The sequence below is a fragment of the Haliotis rubra genome, unplaced genomic scaffold (genome assembly GCF_003918875.1).
Source record: "Haliotis rubra isolate DU_JTF1 unplaced genomic scaffold, ASM391887v1 Scf662, whole genome shotgun sequence".
In the NCBI taxonomy this organism is placed as follows: domain Eukaryota; kingdom Metazoa; phylum Mollusca; class Gastropoda; order Lepetellida; family Haliotidae; genus Haliotis; species Haliotis rubra.
The window spans coordinates 308,871-332,438 of NW_025767371.1; the positions used below are offsets into that span (position 1 = coordinate 308,871).

At 43.9% G+C, this 23,568-nt stretch overlaps 2 protein-coding genes across 2 annotated transcripts in view; one reads left to right on the plus strand and one right to left on the minus strand.

Annotated features, from left to right (window-relative positions):
* Positions 1–16,407, plus strand: part of LOC124257486 — a 64,717-nt gene extending 48,310 nt beyond the window's left edge. Inside the window, exons 20-35 of the mRNA XM_046691552.1 lie at positions 5,182–5,272; positions 6,105–6,327; positions 6,432–6,638; positions 7,186–7,329; positions 7,562–7,764; positions 8,496–8,586; positions 8,929–9,046; positions 9,338–9,482; positions 10,109–10,199; positions 10,805–10,975; positions 11,313–11,526; positions 12,030–12,174; positions 13,149–13,526; positions 13,989–14,124; positions 14,336–14,446; positions 14,873–16,407. Of these exons, the coding sequence (XP_046547508.1) occupies positions 5,182–5,272; positions 6,105–6,327; positions 6,432–6,638; positions 7,186–7,329; positions 7,562–7,764; positions 8,496–8,586; positions 8,929–9,046; positions 9,338–9,482; positions 10,109–10,199; positions 10,805–10,975; positions 11,313–11,526; positions 12,030–12,174; positions 13,149–13,526; positions 13,989–14,124; positions 14,336–14,446; positions 14,873–15,049 (2,645 nt within the window). The 3' untranslated portion in view covers positions 15,050–16,407. The remainder of the gene's footprint in view (positions 1–5,181; positions 5,273–6,104; positions 6,328–6,431; positions 6,639–7,185; positions 7,330–7,561; positions 7,765–8,495; positions 8,587–8,928; positions 9,047–9,337; positions 9,483–10,108; positions 10,200–10,804; positions 10,976–11,312; positions 11,527–12,029; positions 12,175–13,148; positions 13,527–13,988; positions 14,125–14,335; positions 14,447–14,872) is intronic.
* A 2,501-nt stretch (positions 16,408–18,908) lies between these two features.
* LOC124257503 lies at positions 18,909–22,903 on the minus strand. Its single transcript, XM_046691582.1, has 2 exons — positions 22,874–22,903; positions 18,909–21,417 (listed from the first exon to the last, which is right to left on the minus strand). Exons 1-2 carry the CDS (start codon positions 22,877–22,879, stop codon positions 19,585–19,587), a joined length of 1,839 nt encoding a protein of 612 aa, XP_046547538.1. The 5' UTR covers positions 22,880–22,903; the 3' UTR covers positions 18,909–19,584.
* Positions 22,904–23,568: the final 665 nt, after the last annotated feature.

Genomic DNA, 23,568 nt, shown 5'->3' on the forward strand with positions numbered 1-23,568 from the left:
CAGTTGTCATCGGTCGCCCACGAAGCCTGCTGCTGCCGGGTCAGCGATTTACTGCTCCTACCGTGTCCTGGGAGGACACTGAGGCGCTATTTTTCTCCGATTATAATGAGGAAATGTTGCAAGAGGATGATGATGATGGGGGCACCTACCTCCCTCTCTCTGCTGTGTTCGACTGGATTGCCGACAGACTGCCGGATTGTCCTTCTCCCTCTTCAGGTTCGGCCGACCGAAGGCTATTCGGTCTTCTCGGAGTTACTCCTCCCGCCTCACCCGATGGTGGCCCGATGCTGTGGCTTCTTTGGGCGCTGATTTTGCTACTTTGTCTCTCAATACCACGATAAAGGCTCCAAAGTCGCGCAAAGGAGACTACAAGATTCATAGTTTGGATTTTGCCGATGGGTAGCGGCTCATGGCGAGTCCCTCAAAGCTTATCGGCTTCCCCACAGGCATCCTACCGAGTGCAGGACTCCAAGATGTTGGCCATTGATGCAGAACTCAAAGCGGATGTTGAAGCCCGGTATCAGCGTTGGCCTCGGCAACCGGCTGCTGCTTGGGATCTGACGGAAGACAACTGCGTCAAGGTTAGAACATCTTACCACCCTGTTTCAATGGCAGGGCAAGGTGTTGCATGATTTGCTGGCGCACCTCCGGCTGGCTCTGGCCATGACAGCGGTTGTTCGGCGGATGGGTTTCCTGGAGCCCTGTTCTTGGCAGGAAGAGTTTAAAAGGAAACTGTTAAGAGCCCCTTTTGCGTCTCGTTTCCTCTTTAATGGCGGCATTCGGAGGTGTATAAGGAACACGCAGAGCTTACCAATACGGAGGTTTCTTTGTCTACGTTCGAAGCTTTGAGTTGACGGCTTTCGTGGCAGATCATCTGCAAGGGGTAGAGGAAGCGCCGTTACGTCCCGAAGAGACTCCGTCGCGGCGCCTCTGGCAGAAGGGCGTGGCGTGGCAGATCGAACCTGTTTTTCAGCGCCGTCAGCAGGATCGTCCCGGGACCCCCGCCGACGCCCGGCAGGGGTAGGGGCGCCCGCCGCCGATTCGCTGAAGTTGCGACCCAAACGACTGGGACCTCCGCCCCAGTCGTGCGGTTCGATCCTACTCCAGTAGGCGGGAGACTGGGGATCTTCTGGCCCAATTGGACAATCCTGGAAGACCGTTTATCACCAACATTCTCAGGACCCGGTTACAAGCTGCCAATCGCCGTGTCGCCGCCTCTGACTTCAACACCCCAGTCGCGTGTGTATGCTCCAGACCAACAGTTACTGCTAGCAGACAGCATCCACACTCTGTTACGCCAAACAAGCTATAGAGACAGTGCTAGACCCCGACAGTCCCGGGGTTCTACTCACCAATCTTCCTGGTTCCCAAGAAGGACTCAGGGAAACTACGAATGATTCACAACATGGCAATTTTCAACCACCTTTATCTTTCGGAACCGCCTCACTTCCGCATGGTGTCCCTGGAACAGCTCTGAGCCAAGCTTGCGCCCAGGGTCTGGTTGGCCAGCCTCGACCTTCAGGATGCCTACCTGCATGTGCCCATTTACCCACCGTCACAGAAAGTACCTGAGGTTCTTTTCAGCGGGTCCCACTACCAGTGGAAAGTGCTTCCATTTGGAATTTCCACGGCCCGTGGCTTTTTACTCGGATTACCTCGCCGATCACCCGGTTCCTCCATCTCAGGGGCATCGACTTCGACCCTTATATAGACGACTGTCTCATGAACCACCTCGACCCTCAGTTGCTTCGCAAACAGATGCACTTTGCCATTCATCTCTTGCAGCAACTGGGATGGATTATCAACATAGACAAATCCCACCTGGAGCCGTCCCAGGAACTGGCGTTTATAGGAGGCCTCTTCCTGACACATTGCGACCTTGTCAGGATTCCGCTAGATCGCTGGAGAAAGATTGTCAGTTTAAGCCAACCGAGGTCTATCCCAGCCGCTCGTGCTCAGGGAGTGGCAGTCCCTCTTAGGTCTCCTCACCTCAGCCCAGGACTTGGCGGCTCAGAGGTGCGCTTGATGCTTCGGCCGTTACAGCGCTTCCTGTTGCCTTACATCCAGGCGGACTGACCTTCAGTTGAGGTTCCTTTTGCCCCTGCATCTCCACGCTTACCTCCGTTGGTGGACTGTCGAGTCGAGCGTCTGCGCAGGAGTCTCCTTGACAGAGTTTGTTCACGATCCACGAACTGTTCAGTAGATCGTCTCTTCAAGGTTGGGGTGCTCACCTCAGCGACCAGACCACCTCGGGGCTGTGGTCAGGCACCGAGCTAGGATGGCACATCAACAACTTGGAGCTGCAAGCAGTCATTTTAGCGGTTCGACACTGGGTGCCTCTGTTGCGGAACACCAGGCTCCTGATAGCGTCCGGACAATTCCACGGTGGTGTGGTTGATTCACAATCAGGGAGCGACCAGGTCCAAACAGTTGTTGGAGCAGGCGTTCCAGCTGGCCAGTCTCCTGGACGACAATGGCATCAGCGCCAGAGCCCGACACATCCCAGGGTGCAAGAACGTTTTGGCAGGCGGCTCTCTCAAGGCGGGCAAACCGTCTCCAACAGAGTGGATGCTACATCCAGAAGCGTTCAAACTTCTTTGTCACAGTCGGCCGCCCTCTGATCGCGACCTGTTTGCGACTCGCTTCAACACACAGCTGCCGTTATGCGTGTCTCCTATTCCAGATCCAGCGGCATGGGCGGTCGGCGCCATGTCCTTTGTCGTGGGAGGGTCTGGGCGTAATGCCTTTCCACCACCAGTTCTGTTGCCAGCGGTAATAGCAAAGGTCAAGCGGACAGAGGCGATTCGTCTGCTTTTGGTCGCGCCTTGGTGGCCAGCCAGAACCTGGTTCCCAGATCTGCGCGTCGTCTCGCCGAGAAAGAAGTCGCAACAGTTACCAGACTGGCCTCACCTGCTCAGGCATCCCCACAGTCGACAGTGGCATCCCGATCCGACTCGGTTTCATCTGTGCGGTTGGATCATCTGCAAAAGCTGAAGGCCAAGGGCTTCTCCACGGGTGTCGCCAAGGTTATTGCTCGTGCTCATCGAGTCTCCACAAGATCACTCTATGATGATAAGTGGGTTTCTTTTGAGAAGTTTTGTGCACAGAAGTCCAAGGACCCATTGAAGGCTTCTCCTCAGTTTATAGCAGAGTTCCTTCTCTTTCTTCGGAAGTCCCGGCGTCTCAAGGGCAACACTATAGGAACTTATTTATCGGCTCTTAACTCCGTTCTGGCGGTCAAGTGCGACAAAAAGATTTCCAAGGTGCCAGAACTCATCGCCGTCCTCAAAGCGTTTAAGCTGGAGGACCAGAAGGCAAAGCTCCGTCCTCCGGCTTGGGACCTAAACGTCGTTCTTCGTCATCTGAGAGGTCCCCCTTATGAGCCCTTGGACACGGCTTCTTTTGAGAACCTCTCCAGGAAGACAGCTTTTCTCTCTGGCCCTGGACAGAGCTAGGGTTAGTGAGATTTCACCAGGGTGCGTTCTTGGTCCGGCATGGTTCATCTCGGACTGCTTTGGGATCTCGTGGCCAAGAACCAGCTGCGGGACTCCATCCCTCCTTTGTCTTCCATTCTAGGACCTCACGACGCTGAGGAACAGCTGCTTTGTCCCGTGAGGGCACTTAAGATTTATATTGCCAAGTCATCTTCCAGGAGGCAGTCTCGTAAGAGACTGTTCATCCCGTTGTCTTCTGTGGCCAAAGGTGAAGTTAATAAGAATACGCTTGCGCTCTGGCTCCGTACTACCATCCTGACCGCCTACGATGCGCAAGATCTGCCTCATCCTACAGCCACTAATCCGCATGAGATTAGGGCTCTGGCATCCACCATGGCTCTCCACAGAAACTGCACCGTTCCAGCCATCATGGAGGGTTGTTTTTGGAAGTCCTCTACTGTCTTCGCTAGTCATTACCTGCGGGATTTGGCCGTCGAGGACGTGGAAGGTCTTCAATCGTTTGGTCCACTGGTGGTTGCTCAGCAACTCACCCATCCTACCGCCCATTAGGTAACTACTTCTTCTTACCTTCTGGTCTTCAGGTTAACTTACACTCTGGGTGTATTTGTTTTCCTTAGGGTTGCCTTTAGTCACTATCTGTCTCCTGTTCAGAGGCCTCCTCGCGACAGTCTGGCGATTCAGTAGTTTCTTCTGGTTTTCCCTTGGCATGTGGGTTTTCGTGGGGACGGTCCTCTGGAGCCCGACACCGCCGTCCTACTGTCGAATCCATATGCATAAGACCTATGGTAAGGTAAGTTAAAAATTTATTAAAATCTAAATATTTTAGATATTTAAATACTTACCTTACCATAGGGCGGTAACTCCCTCCCAACGCTGGATGCTCCTCCCCTCTCTGGGCTCTTTGGACCTGGTCAGTAAAAGTGATTTTGGATGGACCGCGCTTGCGCGGGAGGGGAGATCACGTCACTTCCGTTGCCTGTACACTCGTCGATACACGAGGTGGCCGTTCTACAGAATGGCGAATCAACGACTGTCTGATCTCTTTAAGCGGAGCTTGAGGTAATATGCATAAGACCTATGGTAAGGTAAGTATTTAAATATCTAAAATATTTAGATTTTAATAATACAGTATATACTGTCAGTGCTTTTTGACTTAGGGTAATCTGTGACCCGCCGTCCAACCGTGGGATAAGTGCAAATCGTGAGATAGGATAAGTTTAAAAATTTGAAAATTTTAATATAAATTGTACATTTATATACTTATCCTATCTCACGGGATGGATGCCCACCCAGCCTCCCCTCTACTCAGATTACGACGTATAACTGCCATTGGCTCCAAGAAGAGAATGATCACTCTGAGGTAGTCACGTGGGTAGACAGGGGAACGTGCTGCACACTTAGCCTGGGACTAGGGACCTGTCCTATAAGGAGAGCAGCCTGGGGAACACAGGGGTATGGACAAGAGAGGCCTACTGGAACAGTTCTCATTCGTTCCACTCAGCGTCGAAGCAAGAGAGAGAAGTGCAAATCGTGAGATAGGCTAAGTATATAAATATACTATTTAAGTTAAAATTTTCAATTCTAAACACCTTCAGGAAGAACTAGTGATTTTCTTGTGGACTACTACCTAGGTAGATCACAACACTACTGCTGCTCAAATGGAAACACAAATTAATGAAAAGACTCAGATGTTTGAGTTCTGTGAGGTTGTATATCTCTATTACAGAGCTGTCATTATGGCCAGACTTTGATGACAACATTGACAGAGGATCAGAGAGCCCCAGGTCTACATCATCAGTTGGACTTCCCTTCCGGAGGTACTTACACCTGAAACGAGCAGAAACTGAGGGATGTTAATTTGGACTCTGCAAATAAACCTGTAGGGAATCCAGCTTAGAATTGGTTCCCAGTATAGCCTGTGCCATGTGTCGTGGATCACTGTCCATAACATCAGTTACTGGGTTACCTGTGCATGTGAGGTGAGGTGAGGTGAAATTGGGTTTAACGTCGTGCTTGAGAATATTTCACTCATATGACAACGTGCATGCGTGTGTATGTGTGTGTGCAGCTGCTTGTACTAGCCCAGACTTAAGCTGGTTTTATAGTGTTAGCCCACTGAGATACCATGCCTCAGCTTCTCCGGGCGGACGCTCTAACCACTACGCCACGGAGGCGGTTACCTGTGCATGTGGGCAGTGGGAGAACCTATTGGTGAAAGCGTTTGCTCATCGCCATAGACGCTGCGTCCCCCGCCGATGTATTGCTGGAATATTGCTAAAAGCGGCATAAAAAATACTCACTCTCACACCTGTGGACATCTTGGTTAGAATTTGTCTTCAGCAACGCCTAGGCATGTCTTAAGAAATGACAAGCAGGTGGTCAGACTGGGTGATTGGGTTGTGTCATTGTATCCCAGTCAGAGATTGAGGTTGAAGTGATTCACTGGACTGTCTGGTTGAGATTTACAGATCAGTGTCTTTCAGATGAACATAGGCATGTGGTGTTAAACATCAAACACATGAACAGCATCGGAAACTCATTTTTCCATGACATTGTGATGTTCAATGGTGTAAGATGGTGTACATCAGTATAGTAGATATTCTAATGATGAAGTTCTGTTTTGTGAGCTTATTTCCTGCTTGATGACAGTGTCCCTCTGTTCTCACTAGGTTGTTGTCCAGGGCAGGCAGCCAGGGAGATGGTGACCGGTCACTCTACAGGGGCAGCCAGGGAGATGGTGACCGGTCACTCTACAGGGGGGAGCCTGGACAGGGTGTGGCAGGCAGCAGTAGGCGACCGGTCAGTCCACAGTGGCAGTCTCTCTGGGCTCGAGGTGTTCGAGGAGAGATCTCTCAAGCGGGAGAGACTCAAGGTAAAGCAGTAAACTAAGGTTGTGTGACACCTGGAATCTGGAATCTCACAAGCAATATGTTGTGTTAGTAAGATATCATGACTTCGTCTTTGGTTTCTTCCCAGGATCTGGTAACAACGGCAGTAACTCGGATGCGAATGTGGCCCGTCAGTTCGGTGTTTGACCAGTGGCTAGAGTTCACAGCCAGACAGAGGGAGCTTAAGTCACTGTCGTCACGGTTACAGCAACTGCATGACCACACCACTCTGGTCATCTTCCTCCATGACTGGAAGACCCAGCATGCTGACATGGTCAAGGCTAACACCCACTGTGTAAGGCTTTCTTCACTACTTCGTGTAGCTTCAAGTAAAACCTTTACAGAAATTATGACAGAGGCACAAGTACCAAAAGTCCGAGTTGAGTTGATGAGAGCGGCAGATAGATGATAGGTCATGTGTCTGCAGTTTTGCATCTGTGTTATGTGTCGTGAAATCTTCTTTAAGGGAGACATTTCACAAATTCATAAGTACTGATATTGATAAAAAATAGGAGGTATTACTGCAGTTAAACGTCTGAGGCCCAAACAGGTCACTAAGGCAGGATGGTCTTCCATTCTTGTGGCTCAATTCAATTATGAAACACTGAACTCAAATAAAATCTTGAATGATCACAGTGATCGGAACGTCGTCATGTCAATCCAGCAAATCCTGTTTTGTTCATTACTTTAAACAAGCTTGAGGTAGTGTCCACCTATTCTGGCCTGCAGTGAACTTAGTGTTTAAGGTAATGGTACAGTTACAGTAGGTGTGATAACAGTGAGAAGTCGGGAAGGATGATAGATCCTGATCATGTAGTGTCACTTGAATCCTGTTTGTGTAGAACAACGTCCTGATGAGAAAGTCTGTGCGAGCTCTGGCAGAGTACAGGCAGCGACGTGGTGACAAGAAGAAGTTATCCGACCTTGCTGGACGCTACAACCAGCTCATTGTCTACAAGCAGTACTTCCCACTCTGGCTAGCAAAGGTAAGGAGTAAGACAGAACATTTCCTCATGAAGAAGCTTACGTGTTTGGCAGTATTAGAGCCATTATCAAATGTGAGTGTCTGTTATTGGGAAGCTAATGAAGTCATTGGATGTCAAATGAGCCTATACTTGCCTCTTAATACCTCCTGTCTGGTTGTATGGTCATGTATTCGTATCGGGTCTAGTTTATTGAACAAGGTTGGATGTCACTCTGGGTTATTTATTTCTACAGACTCAGGACCGACAGCACCAACACAACATCCTCCACTTGTGGTCCAACACCACGCCTGAAGAGCAGAAGTTACTTCCCTTAGAACGGAGTCTGACACGACAGTTCTCCCGACGGACACTGCGACTCTGCTATGCCATCTGGTCACTCAAGTTCCAGTTTGCATCCAAAATTAAACATGCCTACCATTCAGGACTACTCAGGAGGTGGGTGCAGTAGAATTTCTTGGATGCATTGAGAGTGGAGGGGTGTGGGGGTGGCCTAGTGGTTAAAGTGTTCGCTAGTCCGAAGATCAGGTTCAATTCCCCACACAGGTACAATGTGTGAAGGCCATTTCTGGTGTCCCTTGCTGTGATATTGCTGGAATATTTCTAAAAGCAGCATAAAACCATACTCACTAGAGTGGATGGGGAGGGTATACGAGGGTCTGTGAGGTACATAGACCTAGTGAGCGGAAGAGAATGCTGCTGAGGGAGACTACAGTATCAGTTGTGATTGTGAGAAACAGCCTCCAGGATCTGTTTAATGTTTGTATGATCCACACCACTTACCTGGATCAGGTGGTCAACATCAGTCACTGGAATGATTGGTCTTGTACCATAGTGCTCTGGGATATTGCTGATGACATCAACCAATGTTTTTTAGGCCCAGACTAAATTTTTTTGCAGGCAGACATTAGAAATGAAGGGAAAAAGGTAAATACAGACACAGGTTGAGTTGATCAGTGTTTCAGAAAGGACTGTGACATTCAAAAGAAAAAATGTTTATCGTAGAAGGTGAAATAGACTGGGCCCCTTGGGTTATTGGATGGATGAATGGATGGATGGGAGGATGGTTGGGTGGTTGGTTGGTTGACTGGTTGGTTGATTGACTGGATTGATTGATTGATTGAGATGCTTTGGTGACTGAAGTGCCGATGTTCTGTTCCTGTATACAGGACACTTGGCGGCTGGCAGGAGTGGAGCAAGCAGCGCCAGGAGAGGCGGGAAAAGTGTGACACGTTCAGACAGCAGCGGGTCACAGCACTGGTCAGTTCAACACAATATATATATGAGATCCATACATTTAGTTACATTTAGATGTTTTGCTTTTCTTGTGTATCTCTCTGAACATGATGTGTACTCTCTTCTGTGAAGAGAGGTGAAGCCCCTTCTACTACTGCTTCTGCTACCAGTACTACTTCTACTACTGCTTCTGCTACTAGTACTACTTCTACTACTCCTTCTGCTACCAGTACTACTTCTACTACTCCTTCTGCTACCAGTACTACTTCTACTACTACTTCTACTACTGCTTCTGCTACTAGTACTCCTTCTACTACTGCTACTTCTGATGAGGTTTGATGTATAAAATATTCCGTGTTGAAACAGGTGTTCAGATTGTGGCAACAACGTCTGGAACAGAAGAGAGAGAGTGACAGACGTTACACAGAGTCCTGGCAGAGGTACCTCCACACAGTCCTTGTTACATGGAAACAGTGGTCATCAGGTGAGGAGCGATGTCTTCAACAGCACACAGAACCTTGTGTCAGACTATACTTAAAGCAACTGACATTCACAAACACAAACCTTTTACACTGTATTACTGAAATGCTTGGTATGTGGCCACTGTGTATATCTAAAAGTTTTTTACACATGCATCACTTCTGGCCACTCATATCACAGCTGACACACTTGAGCAGGAAAGAATCTGTTTTACTGAAGCCAGTTGGTTATGTGTGGACACTTCCACTTACTCTGTGTTAAGAAGACCTAAGACATTATCATGCTATTGATGCAGTGACCCATCAGCGCCGCGATACAGCCATGAGCGTGATGACACGGGCCAACCAGAGCCTCCTCAGACAGAAGCTTGTGTATTGGAGGAGTCTCACTGTGAGAACTCAGGTCACTAGACACAACAGGAACTCTCACCTCACAGCACGGTGAGTGGGCAACACAGTCACACACTGAAACACTGTATCTGATCTGGTGAAGCTTAGTTAGTCTGGCCTCAGTATCTACCTGTGTTGTGGAATCAGCATGTTCTGGCTCAATCTTTATTGGTTCTGAGCTCTGGTCCTCCCAAATCTGGACACAACTACACAAAAAGCTGGTGGACCTGAGAACTTTGAGCTGACAATCCACTCAATACTAATATGTATTCCCCTTCTTGCAAGATGTTGATGGTTTGAAAGGCAATGTAAAGGACACGGCATGAGATTGAGAACATAACAGACTATGAGTATCTGCCACAATATATACTGCTTCACTGCGGCATGGTATCTCAGTGGGCTAGCACTATAAAACCAACTTAAGTCTGGGCTAGTACAAGCAGCCGCACATACACATACACTCGCATGCATGTCGTCATATGAGCGAAATATTCTTAAGCACGATGTAAAACCCAATTTCACCTCACCTCACCTCTCTCTGCTTACTACTTGAGTAGTATTCGTCACTGATCATATTGGAGTGTGTAGCAGGATCTGCTTGTACACCCTGCACTGTATTGCTAGTGTCTAAGAGTTAGTGTCATCAGATCATTGATTCTTCCTGTCCTCTACTGCAGGGTGTTCTGTGCATGGCAGGAGTTCATCGCACACAGGAAGAGAACACGCCAACTAATTCTCCAGTTCCAAGTGCGCTGCTTCACCAACCAGGTAAGTTCCACCTCCACGTGGACCTATAACCTGCTACAGCTATAGTGAGTGAGTGAGTGAGTTTAGTTTTACGCCGCACTCAGAAATATTCCAGCTATATGGCGGCAGTCTGTAAATAATCGAGTCTGGACCAGACAATCCAGTGATCAACAACATGAGCAACGATCTGCGCAATTGGGAACCGATGACATGTGTCAACCAAGTCAGCCAGCCTGACCACCTGATCCCGTTAGTCGCCTTTTACGACAAGCATAGGTTACTGAAGGTTCATTCTAACCCGGACCTTCACGAGTCCTACAGCTATAGTAAAGAATGGAGGATATGCAATATTTCTTCCTTGTAGATACCGCGGGGTATTCCAGGCCAGAACTGGTCTGTAGCTATCTATGTTGATTGTAAGAGGTGACTCCATTTATTGGGTGGTCAGGACCATGTTGATGTTGTGCCAGCATGCCAGGACCTGGATTGTCTCTCATAGTATCAATCACTGGAAGTACACACATTCACACACATGCATCGGTGGTAATAAACAGCGAAGTATTCACTGATGATTCAGTTACGTAGGAACCAACCAAGCACTGCACTCAGAGTGTTTCTGTTGTCAGGTGAAGCAGTTGTTTGGCCAGTGGCGGCGCCAATACATGAGCCGGCTGCGAGAGAAGGCGGAGCACCAACAACTGGTACAGATGCAGGCCCTTCAACTGGCTCGTGTGTGGAGGAAGAAGGCCCAGACAAGTCGGGGCAGGAGGCTGTACGCTCAGCTCCAGGAGGACAAGGTCCATACACACACTCAGCCTTAGTATTTGATACACAGATTATATTCCAACACTGAGTTAGCTGAAAGAGAGAGACTGAGAAGACTGTTTTCTGAAAGGAGTATCTTGATTGGTTAATTATGGGGAAATAAAGAAGCCATAATAATTGTGACATCATGAGTCAATGGTGTACTGTACTTCATGTATTGACATCTGTAGAAGTGACTGCTGAAGCTTGAAAAATAATTCAAAGATTTATATTTGGTTCCCATTTTTGGGTTTGTTGATCTGTAAACTGAAGACAAACACTTCTGTTGCCATGAAACAATCCATACTTACTCACTTGTTCCACTACCAGGTGAAGCAGTATTTCTCTGCATGGAAGACTGCCTACCAGCTGTGTTTGGAACGAGAGGAGGTGTTAGAGCGTCACCTGGTGGCCAGAGCAAAGCAGAAGCAGAGAGAGGCGTTTGAGACATGGCGGATGCAGAGACTGGCTGACCAGGCCGGCCGGATGTACAACATGAAGCTGAAGGTGGCTGTGGTGCAGGAATGGAGAGCCTGGACTAAGGGTGAGCTCCAGTACCTGATTCCTCACATGGTCAAATCCCCTGTCCATTGGAATAACACACACTATCCATGTGCTCATTTCTGTTTGTCTCGTCACTTGACTAACACTCCCACACGCATACACACACAGGTGTCTGTCCTTAACTTTCTCTCTTCATTGGAATAACATACATGATGTGTACCTATCCTTGATATTGTACCATTTGAAATCTGTTCATGATATTAATCACTGGATTGTTCGGCCCATAATGTTTACAGGCCACTGTCATATAGGCGTTACACAACATGCATTGCCAACACACATTGTTATCATGGAACACTAAGTATACATACCAATCCTTGATTGTCTCCCCTTATCAAATATTAAGTTTCATGTACTGTGTGCTTGTGTGTAGGTGTGTGATGGAATCCACGACTCTGTATGTAAGTGATAAGTAGATTTGTAAATTTATCTCCCTTACATACTGTTGTAATCACAAAACTATATATCTGTGTTGATGTGTAGGTGCACGAGAACGGCGGATCCGTGGTCTGGCACTACAGAAGGCATTGCAGGAGCGAGTGCTGACAGTGTACTATAAGTACTGGGTGGAGCTCACCCGTGTCCGGCAGATGGTGCAGAGTCACAGCCATCTCAAACTACAGCTCAGGTGAGAGTGTGCCCTGGTGCGTCTCTGTGTGTCTGTGTGTGACCTGACTGTACAATCTCTGGGCAGGGCTAAGCTATTTCTGATAACTATCCCAAACTATAGTTAATGTAATGTGCATGTGTGTTAGTGAAAGCATGTGAATATCTGTCTGTCTGTCTGTCTGTCTGTCTGTCTGTGCTGAATATGTACTACAGTCTAGGGATAGCTCCACCTTCCATATGTGTGACTGTCTTTGTGGATTAGAAGGTCATGTAGTTAGTGGATGTGATATGGGTAACTAGGGCTGCGCAATATAACCGGTTTACCAGTATTTACCGGTTCAGACATGAAAACGATACGTATTGCAATACGCTGATCGAAAACCGGTATTTTGACTTGCATTCGGAAAACTTCGTAGCACACGGACATTTTTGGATATTTCCTTGTTTCATTTGTGCCAAATATTATTCACATTTTTACTTTATCATGATTAAAAGTTGTTATTAAAGCTTAATCAACCATAGTGATTTTGTTGTGTTTTTGCTCTATAAATCAAGCATTAACTTGATTATAAGTAGTTTTTTTATTTAAAAATACTTCATGCAATATATTGCAATACATATCGCAATACATGCTTTCGCATTGCAATATATGGCAATAGGAAAGTTCTCTGCAATACCCACCCCTATGGGTAATCTGACAAATATGTTCACTCCCTTAGATCATGTTGGGACATTGGTCGTCCTGGGTAAGAGTTATGTCCCTTGGCAATGAAGCTTATACTGGTCTTTGGTTTGAATCCCAGAATGACACTAATCATCTCTTCATCTCTTGTTGTATATTTACCTTTACTCATTCTTCATGAGATTGTTGTGATAATTAATTATCTGATAAGTGACGCTGCTCTCATTGACAACTTCAAGCATTTCAACTCAGACACTAATGCTTCTCACACAATGATTCCATTCAGTCTTATTCTCTGTCTTATTTTCAAGAATTGTCCAGGCCTGGCACTTATACACCCAGCGACAGCGCACCCTTGTCCATCTGCACAGCTTCCTCACCAACAAAGTGAACCATCGCCTCACCCAGTCAGCCTTCCTCACTATGAGATGTCGCATGGACTACTGCCAGGGGCTGACTGATATGGCGGCCAGCCTCCGGGATGGTCGGGACCAGAGACTGATGCGTGACGCTCTCCGGACCTGGCAGACCAGGCTGGACAACAAGATGGCCGCCCGGTGCTACGGCAAGTTCCTTGTTGTCCGCACAGTGCGGAAGTGGCGGAGGTTCGTACGACAGCGGAAAGAGGAGCGGAGGATCGAGAGGGAGAAGATGGAGATGGCAGCCAAGCACTACAACAAGAAGCTGTGGTGAGGGAATCATTAACCTGCTTCCATCATGTCCAGGGACAGCGACTGTAAATCAGGAAATATTGCAAATTGATGTGTTCCCAACCCTCAGATGTGTCATGAAATTAAAGCTTCCCTACCTTTTGATGTTAAAACTGCCCTCGAGCAAACTACAGACCTAGGCTTCCATGATATAGTATTGCTGATCTCTCTAAACACAACAAAATTATGCTGGATTCAAGCTTTGGATTAGTGGCTTAAGTCACAGACTGTAGAGATTTCAAGTGCTTTCTATCGTGGAAGTGTTATTTATTTTCCAAGATTGCTGTAACTGTACAGTTAATGTTCACTAAGAAGGTGGGCAGTGTTGTGCTAAGCTTGTAAATATTGTGCCAAGCGCAAGATTGGCAATTGTCATGATTGGTGCTTGAGCTAAATATAATGCTTCCATGGATGGCACTATGTGCCTTGTTGTCATTGCAGTCGAATGGCTCTGAGAGGGCTGCACAACGAGCTGCATGTGAAGCACCAGCAACAACGTCGACAGAACAGATTGGTTGACAAGTACGCCAGACAGTGGAAAAGACAGACAGACCTTGCATACACTGCCAGATGTGTGGTGAGTTGTTGCCGTAGTTATATTTATAGACAGACCTCATGCACACAGCCAGATTTGAGGTCAGTCATGCCACACTTATACAGAACAATACATGCTATATTTATGTAAATATGCAGATTCATGGAATCAATGTCTCGAAGACTGTATGGTGATGTGCACATAAGACATCATGGGTTTTAGGCTCACTTCACTGTATGTTTGTGTGTTTTAGGAGGAGGAGCGTTTATACAGTCGGATGTGGAATGTGTGGCGTGTAGCTTTCAGTCGCAGGAGAGCCGCTGACCACATTGGAACTTTTGATAGGCGCCACCTCATATCTCGGGTAAAATAACCTTCCATGTAATAATGTTTGTAAGGCTTTGAATGAAATCAAATCAAGTGAATGTACATTTAGGTTAAGACAATAAGGCACAAGTGACTTCAAACAAGGCTCAAAATCGTCCTTATGCTGCTTTTATATATGCACATCCAGCCCTTAAAAACACTCCTCAAACGATCAAGTCTGTCAACCAAGGCCACAACAGCATTTTTATGACAGGGTTCCTCTGTGTATGACTAAAGATTGCCAAATCATTGGACTAACTGCATATTTCAGTGAGTCATATCTGTGTGTAATACTTTTGTATCAAAAGGATCATTGAAGTATTAGTGTATAATGAGTTTCAGTGATTATGTGTTCAGGATGTGATAGTACATGTAATATTGTCACAGAAATTCTCCAGTAAACACATGAATGACTGACCCACAGGTTTTCTCGGCATGGAGGTGCCTGACAGTAAAGAAGCCATCTACACAAAGGTTATCATCAATCCCAGTGGCAACATCCATGCTGCTGCACTCAGCGCCAAATGACAGTGGTCACATGGCTCGGTCTTCTCTGATCCCTAGTCTACAGTCCCGTCAGATCTACACAAACAGGAAGTGAGGAGGCCACAGACCTCAAGGTCATCCCGATACCAGCCACACCAGGTTGTCCGATAGAAGAGATATCTTCTGATTAAATGATATCACCATCACTCTGTGTGAAAAGACATGGCATCACCTCATGGATAATTGGCTGAAGCATAGAAGCAGGTGGTTTTGGTGTCAGAGGATCAGTAGTTCTGACATCTGGTCATATTGCTATGACCATTGCAGATGTATATACCCTGCTGAAAACCTTTCAGTCACACTGGCTGTGTTACACCACTGATAGAGCTGGTATTGTCCTTCACGTTAAGGGTATTACCTCCCTTGGCTAAATTACCCCCCTTGGCACTGGCGAGCAATCCTCACAGTTCATTTCACATAGACACCGTTTTTGAAGTGGGCAGAACAGAGACGATCATTCTTCAGATTGGCCATAAAGTTTGGGCTCACGCTTTTTATTCTTTGCAGCGATGCAGCGTGGACCGATTTATCTGCTGGAAATCTATGAAGGCTAATCACCTTGCCATTCTCTATTTCCCCACCATAGTTGGAACACACACAGCAGTAATGTCTGTTTCAAGTTTTCACTTTTGACTGGTGATTATTAGAAGTGGCCTTATTGCTCGCCGGGAAATAAAGTCACACTGTTTTCACAACAAAAGAGTACACAAGGGAGGTAATAATTCAGGGGAGGTAAGACCCTTATCAAAAAGGACTATAGCATGATATCAGTAATACATTGCTCCAAATAGTCTGCTTGTGGAGTGGTTGGATATTTATAGGGGAGTTAACTATAGATCATAATGGTGCCTATGTAAACTGTAAATCATTGAAGCATTTCTGTGATAAGGGTGCTATGATATTTCAGATGTTTTTTAACATCGTGTACTGTGTTTACATCTTGTAGTAGAATTTGTTATGTGTTATCTATTGTTTGTCTATTTATTTCGTATTAGTAATATTATTATGATTGAAGGGTAAGATGATTTGTCTCAAAATGTGACACATGTATATTGTTAATACATGTACAGTCGGGCACTGTTGTCTCGATATTCAGGGGACCAAGACAAAATATCGAGTTATCCGAACTTCGAGACATCCGACCAGGGCATATCGTCACATATCACTATGAAAGAAAACAAAACGTTTCTCAGTATGTTTTGATTCAAAACTATAATCTGTTATCAGTCGTGTTTAGTCGTAACAGTGAGTACTTCCTAATTAATTCCTTCTTCATTAATCCTAATTACATAACAAACAGGTGACACCTTCAACTCAATTAACCCTAATTAGTTTACACTACCACATCCCTTTGATTCATGCCGCACCATGTGTAAACGTGTGGAAACAACCTCAGTTCAGACGGATACTTGCCCATGAATATCAAGTTTCTTTGCAAATATTAAGTTAAAAGGGTAATTTTGCTTGTTGGGACCATGAAATTATATCGAGATATCCGAAATATTGAGACATCCGTATCGAGTTAAAAGAGCTTGAATGATGATAAATTATGAAGGATTTTGCCAGGACCAAGATGCTATATCGAGACAACCAAGATATCGAGTTATCAGAGTTCGGCACGACGGTGCTCGACTGTATATTGTTTATGAAAATGGAAATTAGTCACATGGAGTTATCTGTATTTGTCACTGCAATGTACATTGTAATGTATTCAAAAGTCTGTTATTAGAATTAGATATATGAGTTGCTTGTATCACACAGATCCTGAAGACATGTCTATATTTGTATAGGTTCTAGTGGGCTTTTTGTTCACTGTAAATCTGTAGGAGGTTTGACTCTGCAAGATAGAGAGACAGATTTTTCCAAGATATTATACTTAGCAGTCATCGGGCAGGCAACCTAGAAAACATTTTCTATTTTGTTCAAAATTTCTCTTTCTTCAGGTCCTTTGCTTAAATTCAGAGGTATTTTAACTTATACTGAGATTGTATTCATTGCAGTCACATGAAACTAAGTATTGAAACTGATGTAAGTTGTACCGGGTATTGAAAGTTTGCTGATGACTTGTAGCCAAATATTGGGCTCTGAGCAGATCTCGTTAAATCCCAAGGAGTTGACTTGGTTATTTTAAAATCAAAACTGCAAGTGCCATTCAGAATTCCATATGTGATATGTTTGTTTGTGTAAATATTTAGTTTATAGCACAGCATGACAGTTGAAATTTTGTTAAAGTTGTTGGTAAGTTGTACAATTACACAAACAAGTGGCTGGAAGTGATCAGGTTGATGTAGATTTCACAGTTTCTTCATTTGAGCACTTATGAGAATCAATATAGGGTGCTACTATATGTTTACTTGAATGTGTATGAAATGTAAAGTCATGCAACCAAGTTCTTACATAAGGCAAAATTCCTCTCTGTGTTTGGTGAGATTGTGCTGATGTCACCAGGAAGTGTTTAAGTGCGATGACAGTGTTTTGTTGTCTGACCAGTCTCTACCACAATATAGCACCCAATATTAGTCATTTTGTCATCTGTCTCAACCAGGAAGTCACATGGTGATCTGCACTGCAGTGGGTGTGCACTGAATTATAATTTCAATAAGGAAGAATTTTGAAAAACACTTCAAGTAAAAAATGAATCTAAGTATGAGATTGTGTTAGTGCTCAGTATATAAACTGACAGCAACAATAGTGTTAGTGTGCTTTTAGGGATTGAAACATAGTAACATCTGTGACCACTTTCTGTCCCCGCTGGCAACGTTCAACAACGTGAGTTACAGAGCTGAGAGCCCATTGTGGACTGGGGTTATTGCTGTAACTACCTCTTAACATTGGTCCAGCAACTTACAACACATGAACTTCCTAACTGTGCAGTATATCAAACACGAAGGAGCTCACTATAGATTTGTTGTGGCTATCTGCTTCTGCATACTTCCTATGTTTTAGCGTGGCGATGGGCTAGCCTAGAGGTTAAAACGTAGACTCGTCACGTCAAAGACCCGTGTTCGATTCCCCACATGGGTTCAATGTGTGAAGCCTATTTCTGGAGTCCCTCACTGTGACATTGCTGGAATATTGCCAAAAGCTATGTTTTAGCTTAATACACAGCCATTTATGTTTTGAGTATCTGAAATGTATTGTATTTCTATGTGCAACAGTGTCGTGCATTTGTATTGTGTATTTTCAACAACATCTACGATCCTCAAACATGATGTTACCTTTTTAATCATAATCAGTTTCTGTCCTGTTGGACTTTTCATCAGTAAAAAATAAATATTTTGCTGATAGTTCCTTCCAAGATATTCCAGCAAGATGTGTGCAGCAATACTGTGTTTCTGTTTCACTGTGTGCCCCAACACATTGTTGATCATCCTTCACTGTGATAGCGTCCTTTGTGCCAAACATGAGCTGTCTCTCACTTGTTTTATACATTCATCTGTGTTTAATAAATAGATACTCATCAAGTGTGTTTGTGTCGTCATATTTTGCCAGAAAAAGTCTTTTTGTTTCAACTGGAGATGTTTAAACATTCTCAACTCTCATTTGTGCTGCTCATTTTGATTTGAGATTCATTTGTAATCACATACATTGTAATTACTCTGATCATATTCACTGATTGCTGGCTGTAAATGGAATCCATATAATTACGATGAAAGAAGGGAGCTTTTGAGTTATATATTCTGATGAACTTTTTGGAAGCCATCAGGTGTGTTTATGGTTCAGTAGCAGTTTGTGTTACTTACTAGTGTGAAAAAAAGTCTCTCATAGACACCCTTCACTTCGTGAACAATTACACATTGGTATAGTGATAGATTACTATTGGCAGTACCGCTTGTTGCTATTCCTAAAATGCGTAAGGTAGATGAATGGCATTTCGCTTACAGGATATCTTCTTGAAACATGGAGAAAATAACTAAAATTTAAAAAGAATTTAATACAGGTCACCAACAATGAACACTTCAAAGAAACTGAAATGAACATGAATGTATCTCAAAAGAAGCTGGCTGTTCTCAAATGCAAACATGCCAGTGAATTTAGATCTAGTAGCTAATTCAGTCAAACATTAAAAACAGTAGGATTGAATATACTCATTCAGTAACAGAATTTGAGATTAAGTAACAGAATTTGAGATCACCTCTATTCCAACATTAGAGGACCTGTTCTTGCCATACACTATGATACAGAAGCTGATCCTACAAACAAAACGGAAGGTTTTGGAGAACATAACAATTCAACCTCTCATTATATGAGATATATCAAATATGCTCTAAAAGCAATATAATGTTATTGCTTTTATAAGCATTTGTATGAATGACAACATCTAATCATCTATGGAATTAATTATCTTCTCATTGCTTTAAGGGTACTTTCGACTGACATCAGATCCATTATATGAGTGTTGAATACAGGATTTTCTTTGTGGAATGTCTTAAGGTAAAGTTCGTTAAAGAACATATGAACAGAGCTCAGTTGATCCTCCGCTGCTGGAAGTAGAAAAAAGTGTCCTTGATTATATCATTCCTCTGTTTGCCTCGTAAAAGGTCTTCCTGGAGGTGGTAGAAGTTGGAAGGTTGTCGCCCTTCACTGAAATCAACAGCATTGATATTGATGTTTGGGAAGTTGTTCTGCATCCAGTTGAGGAACCTCGGGTGTTGGGAAATCAGTCTTCTTCAGGAGGGCTTCCATGAAGTACATATCCTTACTTTGGAATATGTTGACAGGGATAGTGTAGGACTTTGATATCTGTGTTATGTTTTCATTCTCTTGTATCAGATGATCAATGTACCAGGAGATCATATGACGAGGTTTAAGAGTGTGGACATTTGTGGAAATCTGATACTTCTCTGCAGCTTTGTTGCAAACACTTGGTGCCAGTTTTGCAGATTTGGCAACATGCTGATAAGGATTATTAACGTTGATCTCCTCTGAACTTGTTCTCAGCATTCTCTTGGCAGCTTTGGTTGTTTCTCTCATACATTCAGGATTAGATGGCATTCTTCTCTGGGAGATTGTGCCCTGGACACCTGGCTGGTTGATCCTGGGGGACATATCCAGTGGAGCAGATTGCTGAGTAGGACCATACATGTGTGTCAGTGGAACCTGGGCCCTCTGGGAATCTACTGGTATCATTCTTTCTCCTTCAGGAGTTGCATTCCAGTTCCTGTCTAGAAGCTGATCCTGATTATACATCAGTCTAGCTGGAGGCACAGTAGGCACATTGTTTGTCAACCATCGTATGTGTTCAGGTTCAAGATGTCTTGATCTGTCTTGTCCATAGAAAGAAGGTGGTTCTTGAACATTTTGGTAACCCGGTACAGGAACCTGGAAGAAGTTGCTCTGACTTTCACTTGGCATTGAGACTCTTCTTCCTCCAACATCAGGAGTAGAGCTAGCCAATGGACATCCAAAGGATGTGTCTGTACCTGGCTGGCTCCAGCCTGAATGAGCTGTTTTACCAAGAGAACCTGATATTTGAAGCCGAGCCTGATCAAGGGTGTGGTGTTGCAATGCTGACATTTGCTGAGACATAGTCTGCCCAAGAGAATCAATGCCTGGAGCTGAATCATAGACACAGTTGTCTACAGGAGCAAACAAGATCTCCGTGACAGATTGCTGGGAACACCTGTTCTGCAGCTGGTGAAACATGTCATGACCTTGAGCATTGCGATAAGGAATCGGCTGACTAAGAGACTTCATTTCAGGGACTGTCCTTGGATTCCTTGTGTTCAGAGCATGATTTGCATTGTTATCAAAAGCCATGTGAGTAGACTCAAAGGAGAGTGATGTGATAAATTCATTGGCATCTGATGTTGACCTTACTCCAGGTTGTGAAGGTTTTAAAGTGGTGATTGAATGGTCTGGGCCACCAGTTTGGAGGGAGTTGTCCTGGGTTACAGACCTTTCTTTGTAGATTGAATTGAAGTTCTCAGGGTTGGAAGCCTCAAATGAAGATCCTGAGGTTGAAGGATCCAAACTTTTATTGCTATTCTGGAGACTGATTTCATCAATACTTTCTTCAGTTCCATCAGTAGAATATGTTTTGCCATTTTGTGCAGCATTACCATTTGTACTCACACTGCTCTCTGACATTCCCGGATACTTTGTTGCACAAGGATTCATCATGATAACTCCTGTGTGGCTGCCTTCAACTGACAGATTGTTATTGTTACAGTTCAGGGGTCCTTCTTTGGTTTGTTCATTTTCACAACTGGTGCTGACATGTTGATGTCCCTTTTGTGATGATTCTATGTTGTTCATGGAAGCACTTTTGCTGTTGCAATCCTCAATTTCTATCTTGATTTTGACATTGCCAATGTCTTCACCTGGCTGTTGACACTTGTCTCTTATAGCTGCACCCTCTGCCCCAGATGTGTTGCACAGTAACAGAAGGTTGCCACAGTTTTCCATTTCAAGTTGAGAACTCTGAAACATATATACAAGCTGTCATTACATCTACATATTTATAAATATGCTCAGGGAAATCTAATCGAAATATTTGGACTTGATTGTATCAATTCTCATTCCTCTGTCAACAAGAATGAACACTGTTGGGGTTTGTGGTTAAAACTAGTCTCCAGAAACTTCTACTTCATGTTAAACCCTTCACTCAGCAATATTCCAGTAAGTGACATATAGGTGACTGGTGGGCAGTAACATGGACTGCTGAATGTGCATGCAGTCACATATATTTCTTACGTGTGACTTCACGGTTATAAATTTAAAAAAGAAACTTTTTTAAAGCGTAACAGTCTATTAAACTAGGGGTAATCTAATTTAAATGTGAATTATGGTACAACTCCATATATTGTACCAGGGAGACTCTATAAGGGGGTGTTGTAGAGTATCCCTGATTGTACCATGTGTGTATTTCACTGGTAAACTGATCCGGAATGACCCTTCAGTTTAACGCAACCTTTTTCAAACGACCTCATAAATGTTTGAACTAAACAAATCTGTCTGAAATGGTGCAACACTCCTTAGATTTGGACATGCTAAAATTGTAAAAAGGACCGTATTCTGTTGACAACATCAGTCCCCCACTTTCCGCCCACGAATATAATGATGTTACAGCCAATGTTATGCAAATCTATATTTGATTGTTAAAATTTACGGGAAGTATTTTTGGGAAGAAACAAAATATATCTCTTGAAATGCTTTCTTTGCATAGCAAAGATTTACATGACGCTGTGTTATGCTACAGTAGTTGGCCATAAGTTAGTCATTAGTGAAATTCCCACAGACTTGCATGTTGATTAACTCTTGCAAGAATAATTTTCATAAATTTAGTTTCCGTCGAATTTCTTTCAATACTTATCTACCAGATAGGAAATCGTCTTAGCTACATACACATAATTTCCATTCAATTTTCCGATGATTATTAAGAAAACTGCAACTATTATTAACCAACATATATTAGACATACCAGTCAGGTTTAACATGGCTGTCTATGGGATAGATTAAAATTAAGTTGTACTTATGGTGCTTAATCAGGTGTCATTCGGTAACTAACCAACGGAAAGATGAAAGAAAATTGTGTACAGGTAGCTGAAGATGATTTCCAAGATGTTTGCAAAATATCAAAATAAAATGACTTCTACTCAATTTATGAAAATCATTCTTGCAGCAGTTAATTAACATGTAAGTCTATGGAAGTTTCATCAATGATGACTCACTTATGGCCAACTACTGTAGTATTCGTTTGAAAATACGCGCTACCGTTGCTGTCTTGTTTCCCAATTTATTGATCCTTTCGTTATCATGTATGAAATGAAATATGGAGCGATCTCATAAACAAAATGCCAAAATGAAGTCTCTTCCAAAATCTATTTGTTTGTTAATTGATTCAGATCATGAGGAATTATCACATGAATTCTCGTACCGTCATAGACGTTTCAACGCTGGTTTTGCCGTCTGCTATGATGAATTATGGGAAATATTTCGCCGGATGCAGACCGCTAAATAATTATTTTGATATTGCCGATTTTAGATATGCGACCGTTTGAAGTAATTAGCATGCAAGTACAGTTCTGGCACTAAACGAATATTTTAATGCCGCTTTAAAATTTACAACCATACATAGTTTTTGGTCCATAGTATCATGCTAACTTGTTACATACTCGTTCGTATCGCAAGTTACCCTGTTCATGTCTTCTGCATCTTTATCTGCCGTTAAAAAAAATATGACAGAGATATCATTTAGAAATCCTTTGTAAAGAGAGAAAATTACACGTTTTCACAAATAAGAATGAAACGACTGGTATTGGAAAATGTGCGTTTCTTCAAGTGCCATACGCTGGTTCTAATCACAATTTTTAACGGACACTATAATATTAAAGGTAACGTTGCTTCCGTGATGCCTAACGATAACCACAACTCACAACAGGATTTGTCAGTCACTCTTCTCAAATATTAATGCTTCAAATTAACCTTTTACAATTTTTACCCTCAAATAAAACTGTTCCTGCAATAGTCGCGTTGCTCACGTGAAAACATCCTCAAGGTTGTTGTTGTTGTTTAACGCCACTCTCAGCAATTTGAAGGTTGCTTATAAAATTAAAAACCAAAACCCCCGAA